Here is a 21803-nt window from a genome sequence, read left to right on the forward strand (position 1 = left end):
ACCGTATCATGTTTAAATTTCCCACCAACTTCGAAATCTGTAACTTTGATGCTGCGGCACTGAAGTCGGAAGAAACTTAAACTAACATTTAGCCTCCCTATCCCATGGCTTCCGGCAGGAAACCTTCTTCCGAAATATAGAATAACCTATCACATATGCAATGTAGAGACACCAGAGGAATATTGAGTGAAGAGGACAGACACATTTCATGTAATCCTCCTTGGGACAAAATTTCTCTTCTTTTTGCTAATTCTTCTATTGAAAATTGAAGCATATCAAAGGGGAGCTAGCACCTCAACCATAATCATGCACTTAACAAGTTACAAATGGGCCACTATTAGCAGCTGATTTAATCTTGTTATGATGAAATGATTACAGAAAAGGCAGCACCAGGCTGTCATACAACTAATAGCACAAGTAATACACACCAACAAAAATGTACATTTTCTGTTATCTTCACCAGAAAGAAATCTTTCTTTCCACTCATAACTCGACAGTAATCAGTATATACTAAGAGCAAAGGCATCACTTACGGCTTTATTCGAAACCAACCAAGACCAGGTGCTTAGTTCTGCGCTAACAAAAGCCATGTGGCAGAATGTGAGTGTGAGTCATATGACGGGCATGCTACCCATCCACGAATGAAGAAATCTTGATTTTCACAACTTAAGAGTCAACATCATCTTGCAATAGTATTTCATAAATATCCGTCCTCAAATTGAGTTCTTTATCCCGCATTACTTCCTGGAGATCCGACAACTCTTTTGCTGTAAGAACAGAATTTAACTTGATGAAACCATCAAGCCAGAGCTGTTTTGACCTGAGCAATTTTTGAGCAACAGAAATGAGGTTATTAGAAAACACAGCAATGAAAATTTAAGCAAACTACAGTTCCATAGTTGAGTCAATGTTAAAGAAATATTAAAATATAAGCAAGGAAACGTTACAATTGAGGGCATGACATTTGTGTTACGGTAAGCAAGGAGACAACTTGGGAAATGTAGGTGTCAGAAATATTGAAGAAGAATATTATTGAATTGTGTCTCTATATTATTAAACAAAGACCCTATTTATAGATACTACAATAAAATCATTTACCAAATAAGATATTATTTACAATTTCTATTTCTATTACTATTCTTATTCATAATCTTATTCCTATTTTAAGTAGAATTGTATATACCTATTCTTATTCTAACACTCTCCCTCAAGCTAGTGCATACAAGTCATATGTATCTAACTTGTTTTAAATGTAATTAATATGAGGACTGGTGAGGGATTTGATGAAGATATTTGCAAGTTGATCATTCGACTCCACAAAATTGACAGTCCATTTTAATGTAAAATACTGAATTTGATGCAGAATGTCGATAAAACACATAATGATCAGCTCTACTATGAGTCATGCCAAACTCCTGAATTTCTGTGCTGAACTTTCCAAACCAAGATTGAGCCGATTGTTTCATTCCATAAAGTGACCTGCATAATCGACATACAAGGCTACTAAATTCCCCCTGAGCAACAAGACTAGGTGGTTGCTACATGTAGACTTCTTCATAGTGCAGCGGTCGCCGAAAAGTGCTCAAAATCTGGTATAAAATATATAGATCGTCTTGGAATTAATATACTAGTCGACATTAAACAAGAAAGTCACAGAAAAACTGACCGGAACATACTCACGCGTCGGAATATTAGATTTGATGGCTGAAAGTGTTCACAATCTGAGAAATAAAATTATATGGGTAGGGTCGGAATGATGGCACAACCTACTGAAAAATAGAAGTAATATGGATAGGATTGGATTGATGGCATGACCCTACTGAAAAAGAGAAATTATATGGTACGGTCGACATGATGGCACGACCCTACACAAACAAGAAAATAGTTACCGAAAAGATAGAACCGTGCTACGCAAATTGGATATGAGAAAGTAATCATCAAAAAGATGGCACGGTACTACGCAAATAAGATATGAGAAAGTTGTCACCTAAAAGATGCACAGTGACCTCTTTGACTAAGTTTTCTTTCCCTAAATATGGGGTTCATGCATATGGTCAGATGGGAGATATATATTTGACATAGCCACCCGCCGACAACGGAAACTTTTTTTGATTTTTTATCAAGATTGTAGAAGTTCTAATACCACTTGTTGAGACCAAAATAATTTGGTGTCAGGCGGAAGCTGGCAAAGCAAATCTCGAAAGACCACGAGTAATAAAACAAACGAGAAATATACCAAAAGAGACAAATTTTTAACGTGGCTCGATCAACCGACCTACATCCCAAAAGGAGATGAGCAATTCACTATAAATATAAAAATACAAAATATCGAGAAAAATAACATCACACAATTCACTCACAATATATAGAGGTTCACATAAGTGTTAACGTAACATTTGTGTCTCACAAATTCTCCCACCTAAACAAAACTCTCAAAGCCCCAATGACTACATTGTGAATGTTACCAAGTTAGAAGGAATGAACCTCTATTTATAGAGTCAAAAACTTTTTCATCCAAAAAAAGGACTAGCCAAATGTGGAGACTTTATGTTTTCCTTTTAGGAAAGGAAAACTCAATTATGCTTGAAAAGTCAGGGCAAACACCCAACAATTCTCCCCGTTGGCCTGAATTTCTAACAAAATAAATTTGCTCCACCTTCTTCACATAATCTTCAATAGGTTGCATCTCGATCTTCAAAATCGACTCCATCAAATCTATGTCTCGACATAGAGAACCTCTCTGAAAAATTTCTCCGACAAAAAACTTCATTACTGTCAAAAAGATTGCGGCTAGAACTGAACCCGCCAAGATGACCACCCGTTTTTAACCTTGCTCTGATACCATGTGAGAAATATTGGAGAAGAATATTATTGAATTGTCTCCATATTATAAATACTACAATACAATCATTTACCAAGTAGGATACGATTTAATCCTAATTACTATTCCTATTCATATTCCTACTCCTATTCTAAGTAGGATTGTATATACCTATTATTATTCTAATAGTAGGAACCGACTCCATCGTGCTATAGAGGAACAAGGAATTTAGGCCATCCATCATGAACAAAAAGATATACAATAAATCTACGATGCAATAGAAATTGCACTAAGGCTATAAGAAACGAGTGAACAAAGGCTCAATCTATAATTCCTCAATGCTATGACTCCATTTTTTCTGTTAACCATGCCAGGGCACAGCTTCTTACTTGACTTTTGTATTTTGAGATTAACAATATGTTCCAATTTTACCTACAACAACAACAACAACAACCCAGTGAAATCCCACAACATGGGGTCTGGGGAGGGTAGAATGTACGCAGACCTTACTCCTACCAAGGTAGGACGGCTGTTTCCTGGAGACCCTCGGCTCAGTAAAAGCATAAATGCATAAAAAATGTTAGATAAGAATAGAAAATTAAAAGCTTTATGAGAAAAACAACAAACAAATAACAAATAGATAACAAATAAATACAAATAAATAAAGACTAATAACAAATAACGATTAAATAAATAATGAAAGCGTCACAGGTAAAATTGAGTAATCAAAGCATAGAAAGTAATAAATAATAACAGAAATAACAGAAATCAGAAGTCAAAGCGCAAGAGATCGTAATGCACTACTACACCTATGAATAGAGAAGAATAACGAGACTATGAACTAGACTTCTACCCTAATGTGGGTCCTCCACACCCTCCTATCTAAGGTCATGTCCTCCGTAAGCTGTAACTGCGCCATGTCCTGTCTAATAACCTCTCCCCAATACTTCTTCGGCCTACCCCTACCTCTTCTGTAACCATCCATGGCCAGCCTCTCACACCTCCGCACTGGCGCATCTGTGTCTCTCCTCTTCACATGTCCATACCATCTCAGTCGTATTTCCCGCATCTTGTCTTCCACCGAGGCCACTCCTACCTTGTCCCGAATAGCCTCATTTCTAATCCTGTCGCTCCTGGTGTGCCCACACATCCATCTCAGCATTCTCATCTCAACAACTTTCATCTTTTGAATGTGAGAAGTCTTAACTGGCCAACACTCCGCCCCATACAGCATAGCCGGTCTAACCACCACTTTGTAGAACTTGCCCTTAAGTTTTGGTGGCACATTCTTGTCACATAGCACTCCGGAAGCGAGCCTCCATTTCATCCACCCTACCCCAATACGATGTGTGACATCATCGTCAATCTCCCCGCTGCCTTGCATGATAGACCCAAGATACTTGCAACTACTTCTCTTTTGGATGGCCTGAGCACCAAGCCTAACTTCAACGTCAACCTCCTGAGGTGTCTCACTGAACTTGCACTCTAAGTACTCTGTCTTTGTCCTACTCAACTTAAACCCTTTAGACTCCAAGGTATGTCTCCAATCCTCCAGCTTAGCGTTAACTCCGCGGCGAGTCTCATCGATCAGGACTATGTCATCCGCGAAAAGCATACACCATGGCACCGCACCTTGAATTTGTCGCGTCAATCCATCTATCACCAAGGCAAATAAAAAAGGACTAAGAGCTGATCCTTGATGCAACCCCATCACCACTGGGAAGTGCTCTGAGTCCCCTCCTACTGTCCTTACCCTGGTTTTGGCTCCCTCGTACATGTCCTTGATCACCCTAATGTATGCCATAGGTACACCTTTAGCCTTCAAACATGTCCATAGTATTTCTCTTGGGACTTTATCATAAGCCTTTTCTAGGTCGATGAATACCATATGCAAGTCCCTCTTCCTCTCCCTATGCTGCTCCACCAGTCTCCTCATAAGATGGATGGCTTCTGTAGTTGAGCGTCCCGGCATAAATCCAAACTGGTTCTCTGAAATAGACACGTCTCTCCTCACCCTCATCTCTACCACTCTTTCCCACAGTTTCATAGTATGGCTTAGTAGCTTAATACCTCTATAGTTGTTGCAACTCTGGATATCCCCTTTGTTTTTGTATAGAGGGATCATTATGCTCGACCTCCATTCTTCGGGCATCGTTGCCGTTTTAAAGATGACATTAAATAACCTAGTCAACCACTCCAAACCTACCGAGCTCGTGCTCTTCCAAAATTCCCCAGGAATCTCGTCAGGTCCGGTTGCTCTTCCCCAGCGCATCCTACGAACGACACTCTTAACCTCCTCGACCTTAATACTCCTGCAATACCCAAAATCGCAACGCCTCTCTGTATGTTCTAAATCTCCCAACACAAAGTCTCTGTCCCCTTCCTCATTCAAGAGTTTATGGAAATAGGACTGCCATCTCTGTTTAATGAGGGTCTCGTCTACCAATACTTTTCCATGCTCGTCCTTAATGCACTTCACTTGGTCCACATCGCGTGCTCTTCTCTCCCGCGCCCTGGCTAGCCTGAACAATTTTCTATCCCCACCTTTCCCTTCTAGTTAAGCATAAAGGCGTTCAAAAGCTGTTGTTTTTGCCGTCGAAACCGCCGACTTCGCCTCCTTTCTCGCTATTTTATAAAGTTCCCTATTCGTCCACTTCTCCACCTCATCTGTGCTTTCTATCAACTTTGCGTACGCCATCTTCTTTGCTTCCACCTTTTCTTGCACTTCTCCATTCCACCACCAGTCTCCTCGATGCCGACTACGATTACCAGTCGAGACTCCCAACACTTCCCTTGCCACAGTCCTAATACAACTAGCCGTCCTATCCCCCATGTTCCAATTTTACCTATACCAGAAAAATGTTCATTAACGAGACCTTCAATATTCACTCACTTCTTTCATTCAGTAAGATCTTAGAGTATGCTATGAGGAAAAGAAGGATAGACTGCTTATAAGCAAAACCAACTGGAATCAGAAAAGCAAAGAAAAAAATTCAGAAGTCGCAAACGATCCTTGGCACCCTTTTGCGTCCACCATTATCTAGATATAAAGATGCCAAAGCTATAACCACTACCGCATCTTCATTCCTGATGTCAAAGAATGTTTTTTTTATCATTGAGAAATCAGTCTAGGCCAACCCTTAGAACCAACCGCAGCCTTCGAAACTCAGGGATAATGCACCTGCCTCTATACCTTTCTTCACTTAAGATTACAAAAATGTTCTCCTCTCACAAAAGTCAAGCCAATGAACCACCTCCCTCACTCCTAGAAATAGTAATTCAGCAAAGTGCCCAAATAACCCTTCACCTAATAAATTCCACCAGAACCAGTGCAAAAACTTATCTGCCCCAGGGAAGAATCTTAGACAGACGAACTCCCCACTAATATTATCAGCCAGCACTGAAGATATACTGACAACTTTAATTGAGCTAATTTCATAGAGTTGGTTGGAAGGATGAAGGCGGTTATTTTTTTTAGCACACTGGCAGTACATACAATTTATCAGCATATTTACCTTGATTTTTTAAAAAATCGGTGAGTATTATTAATCACAATCAGAAGGTTTTGAACAATGTTCACTGTCAAGAGCATTTAATTGCTGAAGAGAAATGAGGCACAAATACAAAGTATATGGCCATTGGAAACCTACAGCCAGTCTTGATGACCTCGCAACCATATCTGAGGAATTGGTTAGAAAATCTATTTGAAGAAAAAAAGTGTTGTCCATAATCATGGCCTGTGCACCAGACCCTGGGCCTGATGGTTTTGCAATGGCTTTCTTTGAGAAGGCTTGGATGATCATCAAGAAAGTCTGGCAGATGATCTCCCTGCCTGTATATTTTAGTATTCCTTGACAGAGAGGAATCGCAGATGCTTTGATGGGTTATCAAAGCCTCGCCGCACTCTTAAAGCTAGATGTCTTTTATGGTTATATAGTTGGTAGAATTTAGCCCCTGTAGATTGCTCTATTAACTATTTGGATTTTGTCAGCTCTTCCACTCTAGCTTAGCACTTTTTGTATCAAGCTGACTTATCCTTCCCTCTTTTGTACTTCTTACATCTTCTTGATGCCTATCATATAAAATTTCTTACTTCATCAAAAAAGTATAAGGGCATTATTCCAACAGTTGGAAGAGGGGAATGACAAGAAATAAAGAGTTTGTTTTCCCTTCCTACCATGCTTACACGGAAACAGTAACAACCGTTTTGTAAATTATTCTGGTAACTGCTTTCACAATAACACTATACTTCACCCTCGCCCTTGTTACGTTGAGTTCTTTCTGAATAGGAAGAGCAAGAAGCGGAAAGACTTTTGAAGATTTATCTCAACGGAAGGTACCTCATCCTTAGATATTTTAAGATAAACAGTAGTTCTGTCTTTCTAGACCCCTTAATATTATGGTGTTTTTTATCCTGCTTTTACTTCACTGTTACAGCACATCACAGACAATATACTCACCATGGGCAAGCATGGACGGCCCGAAAGAAAGCTCTTCTAGCTGCAGAAGGGTTGCATGCTATATCACTTTCATAAGCAATATACGAGCGCCAGATTAAAACTGAGTTACGTAGCTTCTCATTCTCCAATGCCCTCTCAAAAAGTCTGCGTATTCTATGCTCTGTACCACCGCTGCTCATGTCGAACGATATAGCAAAGAGCCAAGCAACAACCGACGGTTTCCTGGAAGTTTAAGCAAAGGACACAAGAAACAGAGAATTAAATCTTTGAAAGACGGCAAACTATAAATCTTTAAAACGTGAGTGTTCTTAATAATTAACTATAGAAAACATAGTAGTCTTACTAGCACATACAAAATTCCTAGACCCCATGAAGCTATTAACGAGAATATTGAAGTAATAAAAATTAGCATAGTGATCAAAGAAAATTAACACATGTGGAAGATTTCTGACTGTGACTACTGTATGTCACATAGAACTGGAGGAAAAGGTTAAGAAGGTCATACTTTTGGAATTTTTCATCAAAGATCCACCGTAGCTTATTAGGTGGCATATAGAGATGGCCAATTTCAACTAATGCATTATAAAGATTTGGGCTGCATGGATATATATCGAGTCCTTTAACTATATATTCCCATAATTTTGACAGCTTCATTTCTTGATGATGTCTGCAAAGCATCCTCATGTAAAAGTTGAACAAACACTCCAAGTGATAACTGTGCCGCCTCCTTTCTACAGAAAGGTCATTGAAGTAACCATCAGTAAGATGATAATATTCCATCAAAAAGAGATCTATCAGATTCAAGACAATGGTAAAGTACATAAATTACTAATTCATAACACAATTTCATTTTAAAAAGATAAACAAACAGCATATTACCTTAACTAAAAACAAAAACAAAAACAAAAAAACAAATAGCATATTGACTTAACTAATTTTTGGCTGTGATGTACTGAGTGAAGGTGCGGAGGAGGATTCCAAACTACAGAATAAGTTATAACTACAGAGAATGGTATGTCCAACAAGGACAACTTAACTTATCTTACACGTATCTTGGAGGATTTACGCATAGTTACTACTGTCAGTTCAAGTTTTAGTTCTTAGTAGTATTTACAAATAAATGAAGGAATAATTCAGATATACCTCCCCTCTCATCAACTATCTAAACTCATCTACTTGCACGAATATCTACAACATGTGAAGTGTATGAACTCTAAAGTATTAATAGTAGACTTTAATCGCATTGAATATCAGGAGTGGATGTAGAGTGTACATTACTAGTCATCTGAACCCAATAGCTTTGGTTTTCGGACCTTGTATATGTGTTAAAAAATTCACTACACAAGTACAAATAATTGATTTTGAACCCAGTAAATCAAATGAATTGTGGTAGAATTCCGAACTCGAACCTATAAAGTTCAAATCCTAGATCCTCCTTGTTGAATATAGTCCTACTCTATTGAGACTAAATCTGAACATATATGTAAGTACTCCAAAGAGTGGTCTTGTATCCAACTAACATCTATACTGAAGACCTCTTAAGCAAAACCCGACGGGAAAAATTAATTTGGTTCCAGATAAATATTACACCAGTCGCTTGAGAATCTAATTACAGATAACTTCCATGATCACAATACAAGAAAACAACCCCTCGAAGCAAATCAAATTTGTCTTTTCATTGGTTTCCGCTTCTTCAGGAACATAAATCAGACAAGTTAAATAAGACAAAGATTTAGCTAGTTGTTTCATTGATTAGGGAAAACAATTCTCCTGGAACTGTAAGTTGAAAAGGAGGGGTTGTTAAAAGCAAGAGTGAAACGAGGGTTCAGTACTTCTGGAGGGTGAGGAGATGAGAGGTTAATGAAGCGGTCGCTTCTGTCTATGAAGCGAGGAAACGACGATGTGGCTGCTTTGCTAATTATTTTTTAAAAAAAAACATTTTTTAGAGAAGGGCAACAAGAAACAATATTCATAATAATATAATATTATTCATTAAAGTACCAATTATAACAATATATTAACCATAAAATGTGATATGACAAAATAATGGCACATAAATTGTTCAAGCATTAATACTATTCATGAAAAGGGGCAAGGGGAAACAATATAGTAAACTAATATGGAGACATGAAGATTTAGCATCACAAAGAACGTAGTTCACCCTTAATGTAATTTTACATTTACCCTTAGTATCACCAAAGAACATAATTTACACTTTACACTTTTAGGTAAGACCTTTTTTTTTTTTTTGACAAGGGAAATCCACGACCGCTATCCTTTGGGTGTGCACAGGGTTAAACCCCCTCTCCTATGCAATAGCTCGCAAATCACACAGGTGAGGTAATCCGCACTAAGCAAGCCCGGTGCGATGAGCTCGACACAGAAGGCAAACCCCTTGCTTTCGTTAGCAAGGGGTTTCGAACTTGAGACCTCCAACATGGAAGTCACAAACCCAAACCACTAGGCCACCCCGAAGGGTAAGACCATTTCTTTTCAATATTGCAAAAGACAACTTTTCTCAAATTGGAAAGTTCCAGTACTTCATCCGCAGTAAGCAACAATTAATTTCTCATAACAATTGTTATTATTAAGTGAAGGGTAATTGCATTTATTAAATAAAAACTAATTGACTACATCTCAATTCCAAGCAATCTTAAACCAACAAGCAGACAAGTGCAGTTATCTACAGTAAAAACTAAAGGACACAATTTCAGGTTAAAATGGAGAAAATGACGAGCAGCGAAAAAGCTGATTACCAGGAAGCACCATTGTGAATGCTTGCTCTAAAATTTGAACACCTTCAGTCCATCCAATTGTTATTTCTTCAAATAAAGCAGCTGAACATATGAGAGCAACTGAATGATCATCAATTAAACCACGTGTCCATGATGAACGTAGCATATTCACTTGCTCTTTGAATCCTTGGCGTGCTTTCAGCTGTTGCAGGCTTGAGGATTTACATTTATACGGACTGTATTTTGTACCACTCCCCAAGCAAGATAAAATATGCATAGCACGTAAAGATGATTCAGACGATCCAGAACCACCATGAATACCATTTGTGACCTCCATTTCAGCGTACCAGAGATATAAGAGAGATGCATTTGTCTGAACACCCTGCTAATTCAATAAAATAAAGTAATGTTACAAGATCAAATGACAAAAAAAAATTATAGGTAGCAAAGAAAAATTTAACCAACAAGAACTAAGACTAGTAACCAACTGAGATTCACTGAGAAACTGTGGGCTAGGGCAACCTTATTTGATGGTGAAGGAAATGGTGATTTGAGCACTAGCTAGAAGACTGCCTCTTACAGAACCACAGGGCAGGTTGAATGGACTCCTCTCCTAATGAAGAGATACCATGTCAATACCATGTTAAACAGGAACTAGAATGTACCTGTGGAAGTCCATCAATAGAAGACAAAGCCATGTCGAAAATCTTTCTAGCATGGTCAATATTTCCAAAAACTGCTTCCCTTTGTGCATAAACTCCACAAAGCAATACATCCTGTAAGAACAAAAAAATGTAAAAGACAAACACGTAACTTTCACCTGAAGGCTAAAACCCAGCGGATACATCAGAAGCACAAAAGGTATAATACAATCCACTGGTGACGCAAACTTAATAAAACGAATTTTGTGGTGAACAGGAACAAATGAAAAGCAAAGGAACAAAAATGATAATGGGCCAAGAGAGAGGATACAAATCAATATAAAGTCTATCTATCACCTATCACACTGTTACCGTCTCTAAGCACCTAATAGAGCAACAAGGTAAACTATCACCTAAGATCCTGATCAATCTCCAACCTATGCAATAAAGTTCAAAGGAATTGACAGAAGACCATAAAAAGTGCACATGATTTACTGTCCAGCTTTAAAGAAAGAAGACGAAACGGAAGAGAGAAAAGCTGACACCTCAGTAAAACAAACAAGCACCATTTTAGACTTGCAAAACCTCAATAAATTATTGCCACTAACGAGTAACGGTAGCACTATTTGTGCATTGATGTTCTTACACAACAATTTCATGCAACCACGGTGAGGGGTATGTTACGAGCAGAAGTTCTCTTGCTAGTGGAAGTAAGAGTAGCAAGGTTACAACCGCATATAAATATAATAGGGGAAAGAAATTTTATTCCCTAGAAGTTTGTCCCGTTGGGAAAGCCAGAACTCTTGTAAACCATCTTGATAAAGGGTTGTGGTAGGGACAGTCTCAGTATCACTGAAAGTGCGATAGTCCTTCACAAGCAAGTTCCCATTTCTTTATTGTTAAAATTACCTTTAGATTTATTTGCAATGCAATTATTTATAAAAGCCATTGGCAATATGTAACATTGGAGACATGCACTCTAATATTTTAAAAAATCATGTGAATATACCACATACATAGCATGCTTGACCAGCAAAACGAATAAAAGATATACCTGACGGTTACTCTTCAAAAGGCTTTTTGCTAAAGTCCGACATGGTGTTACTGAACAGCTAGAAGTATTCATCACTGTATTTGATAGCTCCTCCGCAATAAGAACAGCTTCTTCCAAAATATGATTTTGGGGAAATATAGTGCAACAAAGCAATGTAGCATTTCGAATAAATCTCATCATGCTAGTCCTCATAGAGATATCATCAAAGCTGCTAAAAACTTGCTCCAAACTTGTGTCAATTTGGTTCCTTCCTTCTTTGGTTAAAACGCCGTGCATTCTTCTTATTTCATCAAAGAGAGAGTCTGGAATTGCCTCCAAACTAAGGCTTTTTTCAGCCCAACTTGAACTGTTTGTACAAGTCCTGCACCCATTAAAAGGAAGTAACTTACATACAACTAATTATGTTCCTCTTGTTTCATTCCTTCCATTTGCTAGTTTACTGAGCACCTCCATGTGTGTCAAAGAAAAAGAACCACAGTAACACAGAGAAGCAACATATCAAACAATATCTTTTGAAATGATATAGAAACTAAAATATAAGAGTCTGTGACTTACAACTCACTCTCAGCAACTTATGTATATTTACTTATCAATAAAAAACAATTCACTCTCAGCAACCAAGAAAAAGGAAGACCTAATTGAATGTCACAGGGAAAAAGTACAAGGTCATAAAAGGATGATCCTAGCAAGTCGAGCACAAGTGCCGAAAGTTCAGGTTCACCAAGTCTTCGTAAGCTCAAGACTTTGTAGTGGAACCAAGCTGAACCTAGATAGCATCATTCAACCCTAATTGTAAATGTGACAGGGTGGCTTGATTCTCAGAGTTAAAAGATTAAAACTTCAGCATATGAGATCCTTCCCAAGTATGCTAGAAAAACAACATCCTTTCTATCCAGATACATTCACACAGTAAATAGATCCTCAAGCATCAATTATTCTAAAATGAACATGGACCTCTGCATTTCTTTAATGGCAGCAATATTACATGTATGACTTATATCTAGTAAAATCAATGTGATCACATAGAGAATTCAATATAATATTCAAGATAAGAAACGAACCATTGAGCCATCCTCCCGCCATAAAAATCAATGAACTGGGATACCAGGGAAAAACGTGCTTCTTCAGAACTTATCGAGAACAAGTAGTCACTCAAATCTTCATATGCTATTACTCTCAAAAGCTGCTCATCACCCTGTGCATCAGCAGGATCCTCACTATGAGAAATCCCAGCTGTTAAACATAAATACTTGAGGAATTAATTCTCTACCTCAGACAACAGATGCTAATGCGAGAAGAAAAAAATGAGGCAGGCAGCAATTCATCACTGGGAAACACACTCGTACATTGATAATCAAATCAGTCAGTTCAAGATCTTTACAAGAAAAACAACAACCAGCTATTTTCAAACTCTATTTGCAAAGGCACACATTCTTAAGCATAAAATTAGTCTCAGAATCAAAATAATAGATACATGATCATGCATATTGATCAAAAGATTTGGTGGAGTAAGGCATGATAGTGAATGGTGCTAACAACACAGACGGGGATCCCTTATCTCCTTTTCTGTTCACTCTTGCTGTGGAAGGATTCAACAGTATGATGAGGATTGCACTACAGAATAGATGGGTGAAAGGTTTCAAGATGGGAAGCAGGGGAGAGGAGAATATGGACATCTGTCTATGCAAATGACACAGTTATTTTTTGTGAACCTGACAGAGATCAAATCAGCTTGTTTTTGAAGCTTCTTCTGGCTTGTGTGTGAACTGGAGAAAGAGAAGTCCATTCCCAATAAAGGGATTCCTCACATTCAGAGTTTGGTTAGCATTTTGGGGTGTAGGGTTGGAGAAATTGCCAACTGTTTACCTGGGCATGCCTCTGGGGTGGAGACTGGAGACATAAGGCAGTGAAAATCTGGGATGGTATCATAGAGAAGACAGAAAAAATTAGCAAAATGGAAGGCGCAATATCTGTCTTTAGGGGGTAAGCTCATATTGATCAATACTGTGTTACACTCACTTCCTAGTTCCTACTTATGTGATGTCACATTTTCATATTCCTACCAAGGTGATTAAGAGGTTGGACAAGTTAAGAAGAGATTTCTTGTGGCAAGGCAACAAAGGTATCCAGCTAGTAAACAGGTGCTAGCTATGTTAGGAAAAGATGGGAAACTGTAAACCATTTGTTATAGCACTGCACAGTAGCCACAGATTTTTGGAGCATGTTCTACTGTATTTTTACTTTAAAATGGGTCATGCCACAGACCATAAAAGAGACACACTTGAACTGGAGCTTGTGGAGAGTTGATAAAGCCATCAAAGGATTTGGAGGATGACCCTGCTGCTATCTTCTGGTCCCTATGGAATGAGAGGAATAAGAGGTGTTTTGATGGAATCTCAACCCCAAATCACTCCCTCAAAAAAAAGTGCTTACTTTATACTTTTTGCTGGTCTAATATGACTAATGTAATTAGCACTAACCAGTTGTTGGATTTTGTTATCTCCCTTGTCTTAGATTGACACTGAAAAGGGATTCATTAGTTCTTTTGTGAATGCTTTTTCCTTTCCTTGTAACTATGCATCTACTTGAAGCTCTTTTGTGAATGAAAATCTTACTTTATCCAAAAAAAAAAAAAGCAAGGGCGGCAATAATCTGGTAAACTTGAAAGTAGCCCAACTAAATAAAAAACAGGGGGAAATAGGCATTAGAAACTTGAGGCTACACAACAATAGCCTCACAATGAAGTGGTTATGGAGGTATACTGATGAAGAACATCCACTATGGAGGGGTGTAGTCCAGTGACCAGTGCAAATATGGGCAATCCAAGCCTTGGTGCACAGATGTGGTCACTAGCACATACAGTGTGGAGGTTTGGAGAACTATCAGACCCTTGTGGAACAAGTTGAAAGAAGACACTTGCCTTAGAGTGGGAAACGAAACTAAGATCAAGTTCTGGAAAGATGTTTGGATTGATCAGGTTTCCTTGAAGGACTCCTTCCATGATTTATTTTCTATATGCTCAAATCATAATGCAATAGTGGATAAATGTTGGATTCTCAAGATGGAACCTCTTTTTTAGGAGATATTTGAATGATTGGGAGGTGGGGAGAGTAAAATCTTTTGAAGGAGACACAACAAATATGGAGTTTTCTCTGTCAACAGGGTTTACAAGAGAGGAAACAAGGGTGAAGTTGATGGAAACTCAGAGCTATGGAAGAATGTTTGGAAAAGCATAGCACCAACCAAGGTGAAAGTTTCACTTGGTTGATTGCTAGAAGGCTTGTCTTACCCAGGAGTTCTGCAGAGAGAGAGTATACCTATAGTACCCAGATGCTTCTTATGTAAGGAAGCAATAAAAACAAATAGCCATACTTTTCTTCAGTGCAGATTTACAGTCCAAATCTGGGCAATCTTTTTAAACCTCACAGAGGTCAAATGGACCATGCCAGAACACACTGCTGATTTGCTGAGCTATTGGATAAGAGGAGGAGGAAGCAAGAGCCAAAAGAAGTGGTGGAGGATAATCCCTTCATGTATCTGGTGGACAGTGTGGAAAGAAAGAAATGGGAGATGTTTTGAAGATATATCCAATTCCATTCAGAAAGTGAAATGGAATTGTACTATATCTTTCTATTTTTGGTGTAAAGAGCAATGTATACAGGAAGTAGAAGATCTTGTAGACTTGTTAGGAGCTTTGTAAATCTTTTTATCTTAAGTTTTTATACTTGAGGTGGATTAAATGCTGAGGGATACAACAGTAACCGTTCTCAAAAAAAAAAAAGATCAACCTTGATATTTCTATGTTCAGTCTGTATCTTAATTTGTTAATTTTTCACTAATTTAGTTAATGATGGCCTCTCTTCAAGCAATTCAGTCACTTGATATTTCGTCCTAAAAAAAGTGATTTTTACTTAATTAGGAAAAGGAAGAGGAGTGGAATGAAGAAGGAGAAGGAGAAAAAGGATTACTTTTAGCATGGACCGGCATCCACTCATTAGAGTCTCTTGCTACCTCTTCTTCAGACCACCTAGTCCAAGTTTGTGTATCTTTAATCTCACAACTAGCTTCAGCAGTAGCATCAATCCCAAGCATTTTCAGCAAAGCTTCAGTATCATCTTTCTGCTCATCATCTTTCATTTCAGATTCATCTTCTAACTCGTCAAGAGCACCATCAGTATCTGTTATATTTTCTATAGCTTCATTACTTTCTTTACTTTTAGATAACGGTTCTGACCAACCAGTCCAACCACCCTTTTCAGAATCATGTGAAGACTCCTCCTTCATAGCCCTTTGCCTCAGCTCTTCCTCTTTCTCTAGCCACTTTGACCAGCCGAGTGCACCATCTTCCCCAACCCTGGCACCATTACTGTTCCAGAAATGCTCAAATAATCTTTGCTTACTTTGCTCACTAAGCAGTAAAGAAGGGCAGAACAAGCTGTATTCAATCTGTGCCTGAAACAAGGCAGTAGCCAACTCTCTGTACCCAGCCTGCCACTCAAACCGACAGAGACTGAGAAATGTATCAACCAGACCAAGTTCAAGTCGTACAATAGCAGGATCCATAGAAGGCGAATTAGCACCTCCAGAAACCTGTATCCAACAAAGATATTTCCATCAGTAAATCAAAGGGTAACGGAGAAGATCGGGATGAATTTATTTGTCATTTATCTGAACTCTTGCATCGAAGCATGTGCTAACCTACAAGATTTCACATCCACAAAAGCACGAGAAAAAGATGAATTATTTAAAAGACTGCAAGATTTCAAATGCATAAAAGCAAGAGACAAGAACTACAACTATTAAGCCTCAGTCCCAAATCATAAAGCAATATGAAGAGAATAACATGCATGATTTAAAGGAATAGACGAAAGGTCTGCATACACCCCACACCCTCCATAGATCCCACTTGTGAGATCACACTGGGCATACTGTCGTCACTGTTGTAGATCTTAATAATTTCATCTAAGTTTTGCAAATTGCTTTACAATTATTTACTAAATATAACAGTGGAAATTTATAGTACTGATACACATGAGATCAGTGCAAATTTTCATTTTTACGAGGTAGTGCTGTACCTATAGTAAGGTTTTCTCTTTAAGTTAATGAATCCAATACTCGGGTAACACGTGGCATGTATAAATCCAGTAAGGATCATACAGTTTCACCCTTGAGCCATTCAAGGGCCTTGCTTATTCAGCTTCTTATTTGGAAATCGTTCACTATTGTCCTACTTCAGTGACCAAATATTGGGAAGTTCTAGGAAATGCATACACCACTATTTCTTGAGCTAGTCCTTGCCAAGTTCCTCCTGGAAGCTACTACCCACTACTGTCAGAATCCCTACCCTTCCCCAACAACCAGTGTAATCAAAGGCGAAAAGAGAAAAAAACCTCTAAGGTCCGTTGGGGCTTTAAGCGCAAAGCGCAAATAAAACGTGGGCTTTAATGAAAAAAGACACAAAGGGAGAAAAAAACAAATATATATGTTTAGTCCAAGATTAATAATTATATGACCAAAGAAGTTGAAAACAAATTATGATAAAGTCAAATATCAATTGTTTAGTGTAACTTCTTAAGAAGAGGCTCATTGGCAAGGAAAATTCTGCCTTACACTGAAGCACACATAAAGCGAGGCAAAGCGCTCAACACGTTTTGAGCCTTGCTTCAGGGCTTAAGCGCGCCTTTGACTACACTGCCAACAACTGCATGAAGTTATCCTTCATAACAACTCCAATAGACCACCTCTCTAGAGAGTCCAGAGAGCGTGCTCTCAGGACACGAATTCCCTTTCAAGAACCACGGCCAAGCACATAGATTATTATGCAGTTTCCCAACTATTTGATTGTTAATGACACCATCACTCTATTGAGACATAAGGCCATCATCGGTTTTATCATTTACACTGTGTAAGAATATACGAATTTTCAGAAGCCACACAAGCACCCAGCAGGCACAAGGATCAAATTTCTGAACAGCATCTAAACTGGAAATCTGTATGGTCTAGTATTGTTAAAAGTCATCCGCTACTAAGAGTGATGAAGTAATGCGAAGCGAGGGGTTATCGCTTCATAGATGAAGGCTTGTGCTTCAAACAATGACGAGCAAAGTGATCCAAATGAGAAGAAGCCGACTCTGAATCTCAACTGGAGAGGTTGGATATGTCAGCATCATTGTATATTGGATGTTGAATTTAATTACTTAATAGCAATTAGTTAATTAGAGTACTAAATCACAATATGTTTCATTTAGTTCTCTGTAAATTGTGCACTTCACTTTAAAGAAGCGTACGCTTTGCTTCAAGCCTCATGAACCTTGCCACTTTCTGCGCTTTTAGCTTTTGAAAGCACTGGCATGTTCAAAGTAATCAATATCTTATGCACAAAAAAGAAAGCATAATAAGTAAAAGGTGAGAACCTGCCTATGCTGCTTAGTCCATGCACCAGATAAAGCTTGGATTGCATTTGCATACATTTTTCTCATTTCAGAAACCTTAAATCTTGAAAAGTCACCCTGAACAACCCGCAAAAATTCTCTCCACAATGTGCAACTACCTGAGTTTTGGATAAGTATCTTCTCCCATCGAGTGATCAGGTCATCAATGCTATCTCTGCTCTGATAAGCATTCATAAGAGAGAGAAGCAGGTCCTCACTGTCAGGGTTCAGCTCTGTAGCCTTCTCCAGAATACTAATCTTCTTTTCAAGTGTTTGCAAACGGGCACCTTTTTGTGGCTGCATACTTGCTACCTTATCTTGGAACTGTGCAAAAGCCAACCAAATTTGTGCATCATGTGGCCGTTCCCTTGTCATCTTGTTGAACTCTTTTGTTTTGCGAAAGACCTCATCCTCCACAGATTCCTCGACCACAGCATTGCCTGAAATAGCATCTCCTCTGATTCCTTCAGCTGACTTAACATCATCTGACAATGAGACGAAATCAGCCGGAATGTTCATCATTGGCTTGAGAGGAGTCAAAATTCTTAGACGCTTCAGGTTCTTATGGTGTTCAATTGCAGCATATGTTGCAGACCAATAGCGACCTCCAGACCTTAGTTTACTGTCCAACTCATCAATATCACTATCCCTTTCAAAAAAATTCTTATCATTCCGCCTATTGTAATTGAGCTCAGAGGTTTTCCTCAAATTTTGAAGCTTGTAACGAGCAACATCCATTCTACAGCACAGCAGAAGATTCTACAGTTAATAAAGTAAAGTGAATCAAGCTAAGAACTAACACAAATTAGGTGCAGCAAATGTCATTTTTAAGTAAAACAAAATCAAAAAGCCTTTTCATCACCGACGAAACCAAGTATGAAAGCTCAACAGAACACTTAAAAAATAAGTGTACTCCCTTCATACATTCTTTACCTTCACCATAATAGAAAAGAAAGCACGAGTTTACCCGGTGTGACTCTTAAAATCAAACTGCATGCCCCACGGTGACAATGGAACAGAAACCTCCCAAAGATATTTACTACCAATAAACATGTGTTCTCAAGTGATATCGTTTACGACATAGTTGATTAATTGATTATCTTTGCTGCAAATATGAATGAGTTCACTAGAACTTTGCCTTGTGATGATTTTTCACAAGGTCTTCTGGTAAAATGGATGTGGAGATTTCCAAATGAGGAGCAAACTCTATGGGGCACTGTGATAAAGGCAAAATACTGGAAGGAGGGCTTCCTGATAAAGGCAAAATACAGGAAGGAGGGCTTCTGGAAGACCAGAGAAGTGAACAATCCTTATGGTACCGTTCTGTGGAGATCCATAAGAAACCTGCGGCTAGGTTTTCCAGAAAAAGCTGAGCTTCAATGTGAAGGACGGAAGAAAACAATTAGCCATCTGTTTCTACATTGCAAAGTGACCACTCAGTTATGGAATCTGTTTCATCAACCTCAGAGGTGTCGTTCTGCCAGGGAGAACCTCTGAAGTCTTGACAAGCTGGAACACAGAGGGTACATGCAGCACAACAACGGCAGATGGAAAATTGTCCCAGCAACAATTTGGTGGAGAATAAGAAAGGAGAGGAACTCAAGGTATTTTAAAGATACAAGCAACCCCTTGCAAGGAAGCAAAATGAAGTGTATTCTTCTATTTTTCCATCTAGTTCCAATTATTGACATTCAAGGTTCCTTGTAAGAAGAGCAAGGAGTTTTTAAGTCTTTAGATTTTACTTTTGTTTGGATACTCTGATGTAACATTTCTCATTTTGGTTTCCAACACATTTTTTGTGCTTTATATACAGATTTGTTTTCTTCTCAAAAAAAATCCACTGTGCTAAATGGTTAAATCATCATCCTAACATTTCCAAAGCTTCCCATTCTGATGGATGCTGAGAATAATTTTCTCTTTATGTTCTACTTTAAAGGCTCGTAATTTGCAGGTTGCATTGCCCATTGCAAGCCAATAACTACTGCAATCCACATATGAGTTCTAATGATGTGCAGTATTATATTCTTTTTATGGCTAACAAAACAAATGACAGAAGCAGGAAAACATACAAGTTCCTCTGTGACTCATCCCCTTGTACTTGTTCTACTTCTACAAGCAGTAAAAAAGGTGTAAAAGAATGCAATGTGTAACTTCCTAACATTTTCCAGTATTTTATGTTCACTTCAAAGTTCTATCATTTGCATATCGCATTGCGCGCCACTAACCGCAGCAATCATTATCAACCTATTGAGTTCCAATGCTGTGTAGTTTCAAATTCGCTTGATAGTTGACAAATCAAATGACAGTAACAACAGAAAAATCAAGCAAATTCCATCACGACTCTTTTTTCTATTTTGTTCTACATAGCTAAAAGGAAGGAAGGAAAAAGCACCGGGCGCACCTGTAGATACTACCAAAAGCTAAATTGTCTCGATCGCCACGAGAGTCAAAGTAATAGTCTTTAACATTAGCAGCAGCTGAAGAAGCCCAAGTTCGAACTTCAGGTTTTCTGGAAGAAGAAAGTGCATAGTCATAGAGTGGACGGTCATCACTCGATCGATGACTCTTCTTGCGCTTCTTCTTCCGCTTCTTCTTCTTACTCTCTCTTGCATCATCATCAGAAGACGAGTGCCCCCGCTCAGACGCGGACGAGTGCAGTAACTCATACCGTGCTCCCGCTCCTTTCTGATTTTCCTTCTCTACGTCTTCTCCTTCGTCTTCCTCTAGATTCTCTAGGAACTGGATATCTCCGTAGGTCGTCGAAACGGCGTCGTTTATCACGGAGATGTCAGTGGTGAAGCTGGAATTGCGAAGCCATTCAGGAACGGCGTCGTACGATATTGTGGGATTGGACGCTGAAGATATCTGAGTTTGCGGGAGAACGGGAAACAACGATGAATTTTTCGGTACTTCTGCTTCGATTTCTTCCATGGCGTTTTCTGTTTCCATCTTCTCCATTCCTGGGCATAACCGCTTAATCTGATTTACACTGTCATTTTCTTAAGGTATAACTAAACCCCGTATTTTTTTAAAATATCCAAAGGAAGTCCTCATATTACTGAAAATGTGCTAATAAACCCCTATAATAAGAAGGAAGTTCCGCGAATAATGACCTAAATTTTGTTTATAATTTTTATTTTATTTTTACACATAAAATATCTGAAACTAACCCAAAAAAATTATTTTTTTCCGTTCAAATTATAGAAGGTTATATTCTGCTATCGCAATTTAGTTTTTTAGGTGTAGTTTGCAATGAGGTAAGTGGTTTCACTTTTTCTCCCTTTCAGTCATTGTTTATTAACAGTGTTATTTGACTTCAGCAAGCAATTGATCACATTTCATTGCATTTAACATTTTTGATACTTGTAAAACATTTTATGCTTAGAAACATCTATCAAATAAATGTGTTATTTTGTTCGGTAAAAGTGAACTTGGATCAAGATTTCATTCGATGCTCAATCACAAATTCAGTAGTATGATCTGTTTGTAGAACTTACAAAGTTTAGTGTTTCATTTTTATTGAAGCAACTGCAATGCATGAAATCCTTGGTTGCAACTTACAACTCATGATATACCACTGTAATGTGCACAAATTCCCCTTGTGTAATGGCTGTCGAGGGATGATCAAATTCATTCTTAGCAGAAATTAGAGATGCAGCGA

General features: G+C 38.4%; 1 protein-coding gene across 1 annotated transcript; it reads right to left on the reverse strand.

Annotated features, from left to right (window-relative positions):
- Positions 1–273: 273 nt before the first annotated feature.
- On the reverse strand, positions 274–21133 carry LOC129895879 (uncharacterized). Its single transcript, XM_055971658.1, has 10 exons — positions 20544–21133; positions 18125–18881; positions 15680–16301; positions 12773–12944; positions 11712–12072; positions 10682–10792; positions 10038–10398; positions 7787–8012; positions 7282–7503; positions 274–820 (listed from the first exon to the last, which is right to left on the reverse strand). Exons 1-10 carry the CDS (start codon positions 21098–21100, stop codon positions 667–669), a joined length of 3543 nt encoding a protein of 1180 aa, XP_055827633.1. The 5' UTR covers positions 21101–21133; the 3' UTR covers positions 274–666.
- Positions 21134–21803: the final 670 nt, after the last annotated feature.

The sequence above is a fragment of the Solanum dulcamara genome, chromosome 7, assembly GCF_947179165.1.
Source record: "Solanum dulcamara chromosome 7, daSolDulc1.2, whole genome shotgun sequence".
In the NCBI taxonomy this organism is placed as follows: Eukaryota; Viridiplantae; Streptophyta; class Magnoliopsida; order Solanales; family Solanaceae; genus Solanum; species Solanum dulcamara.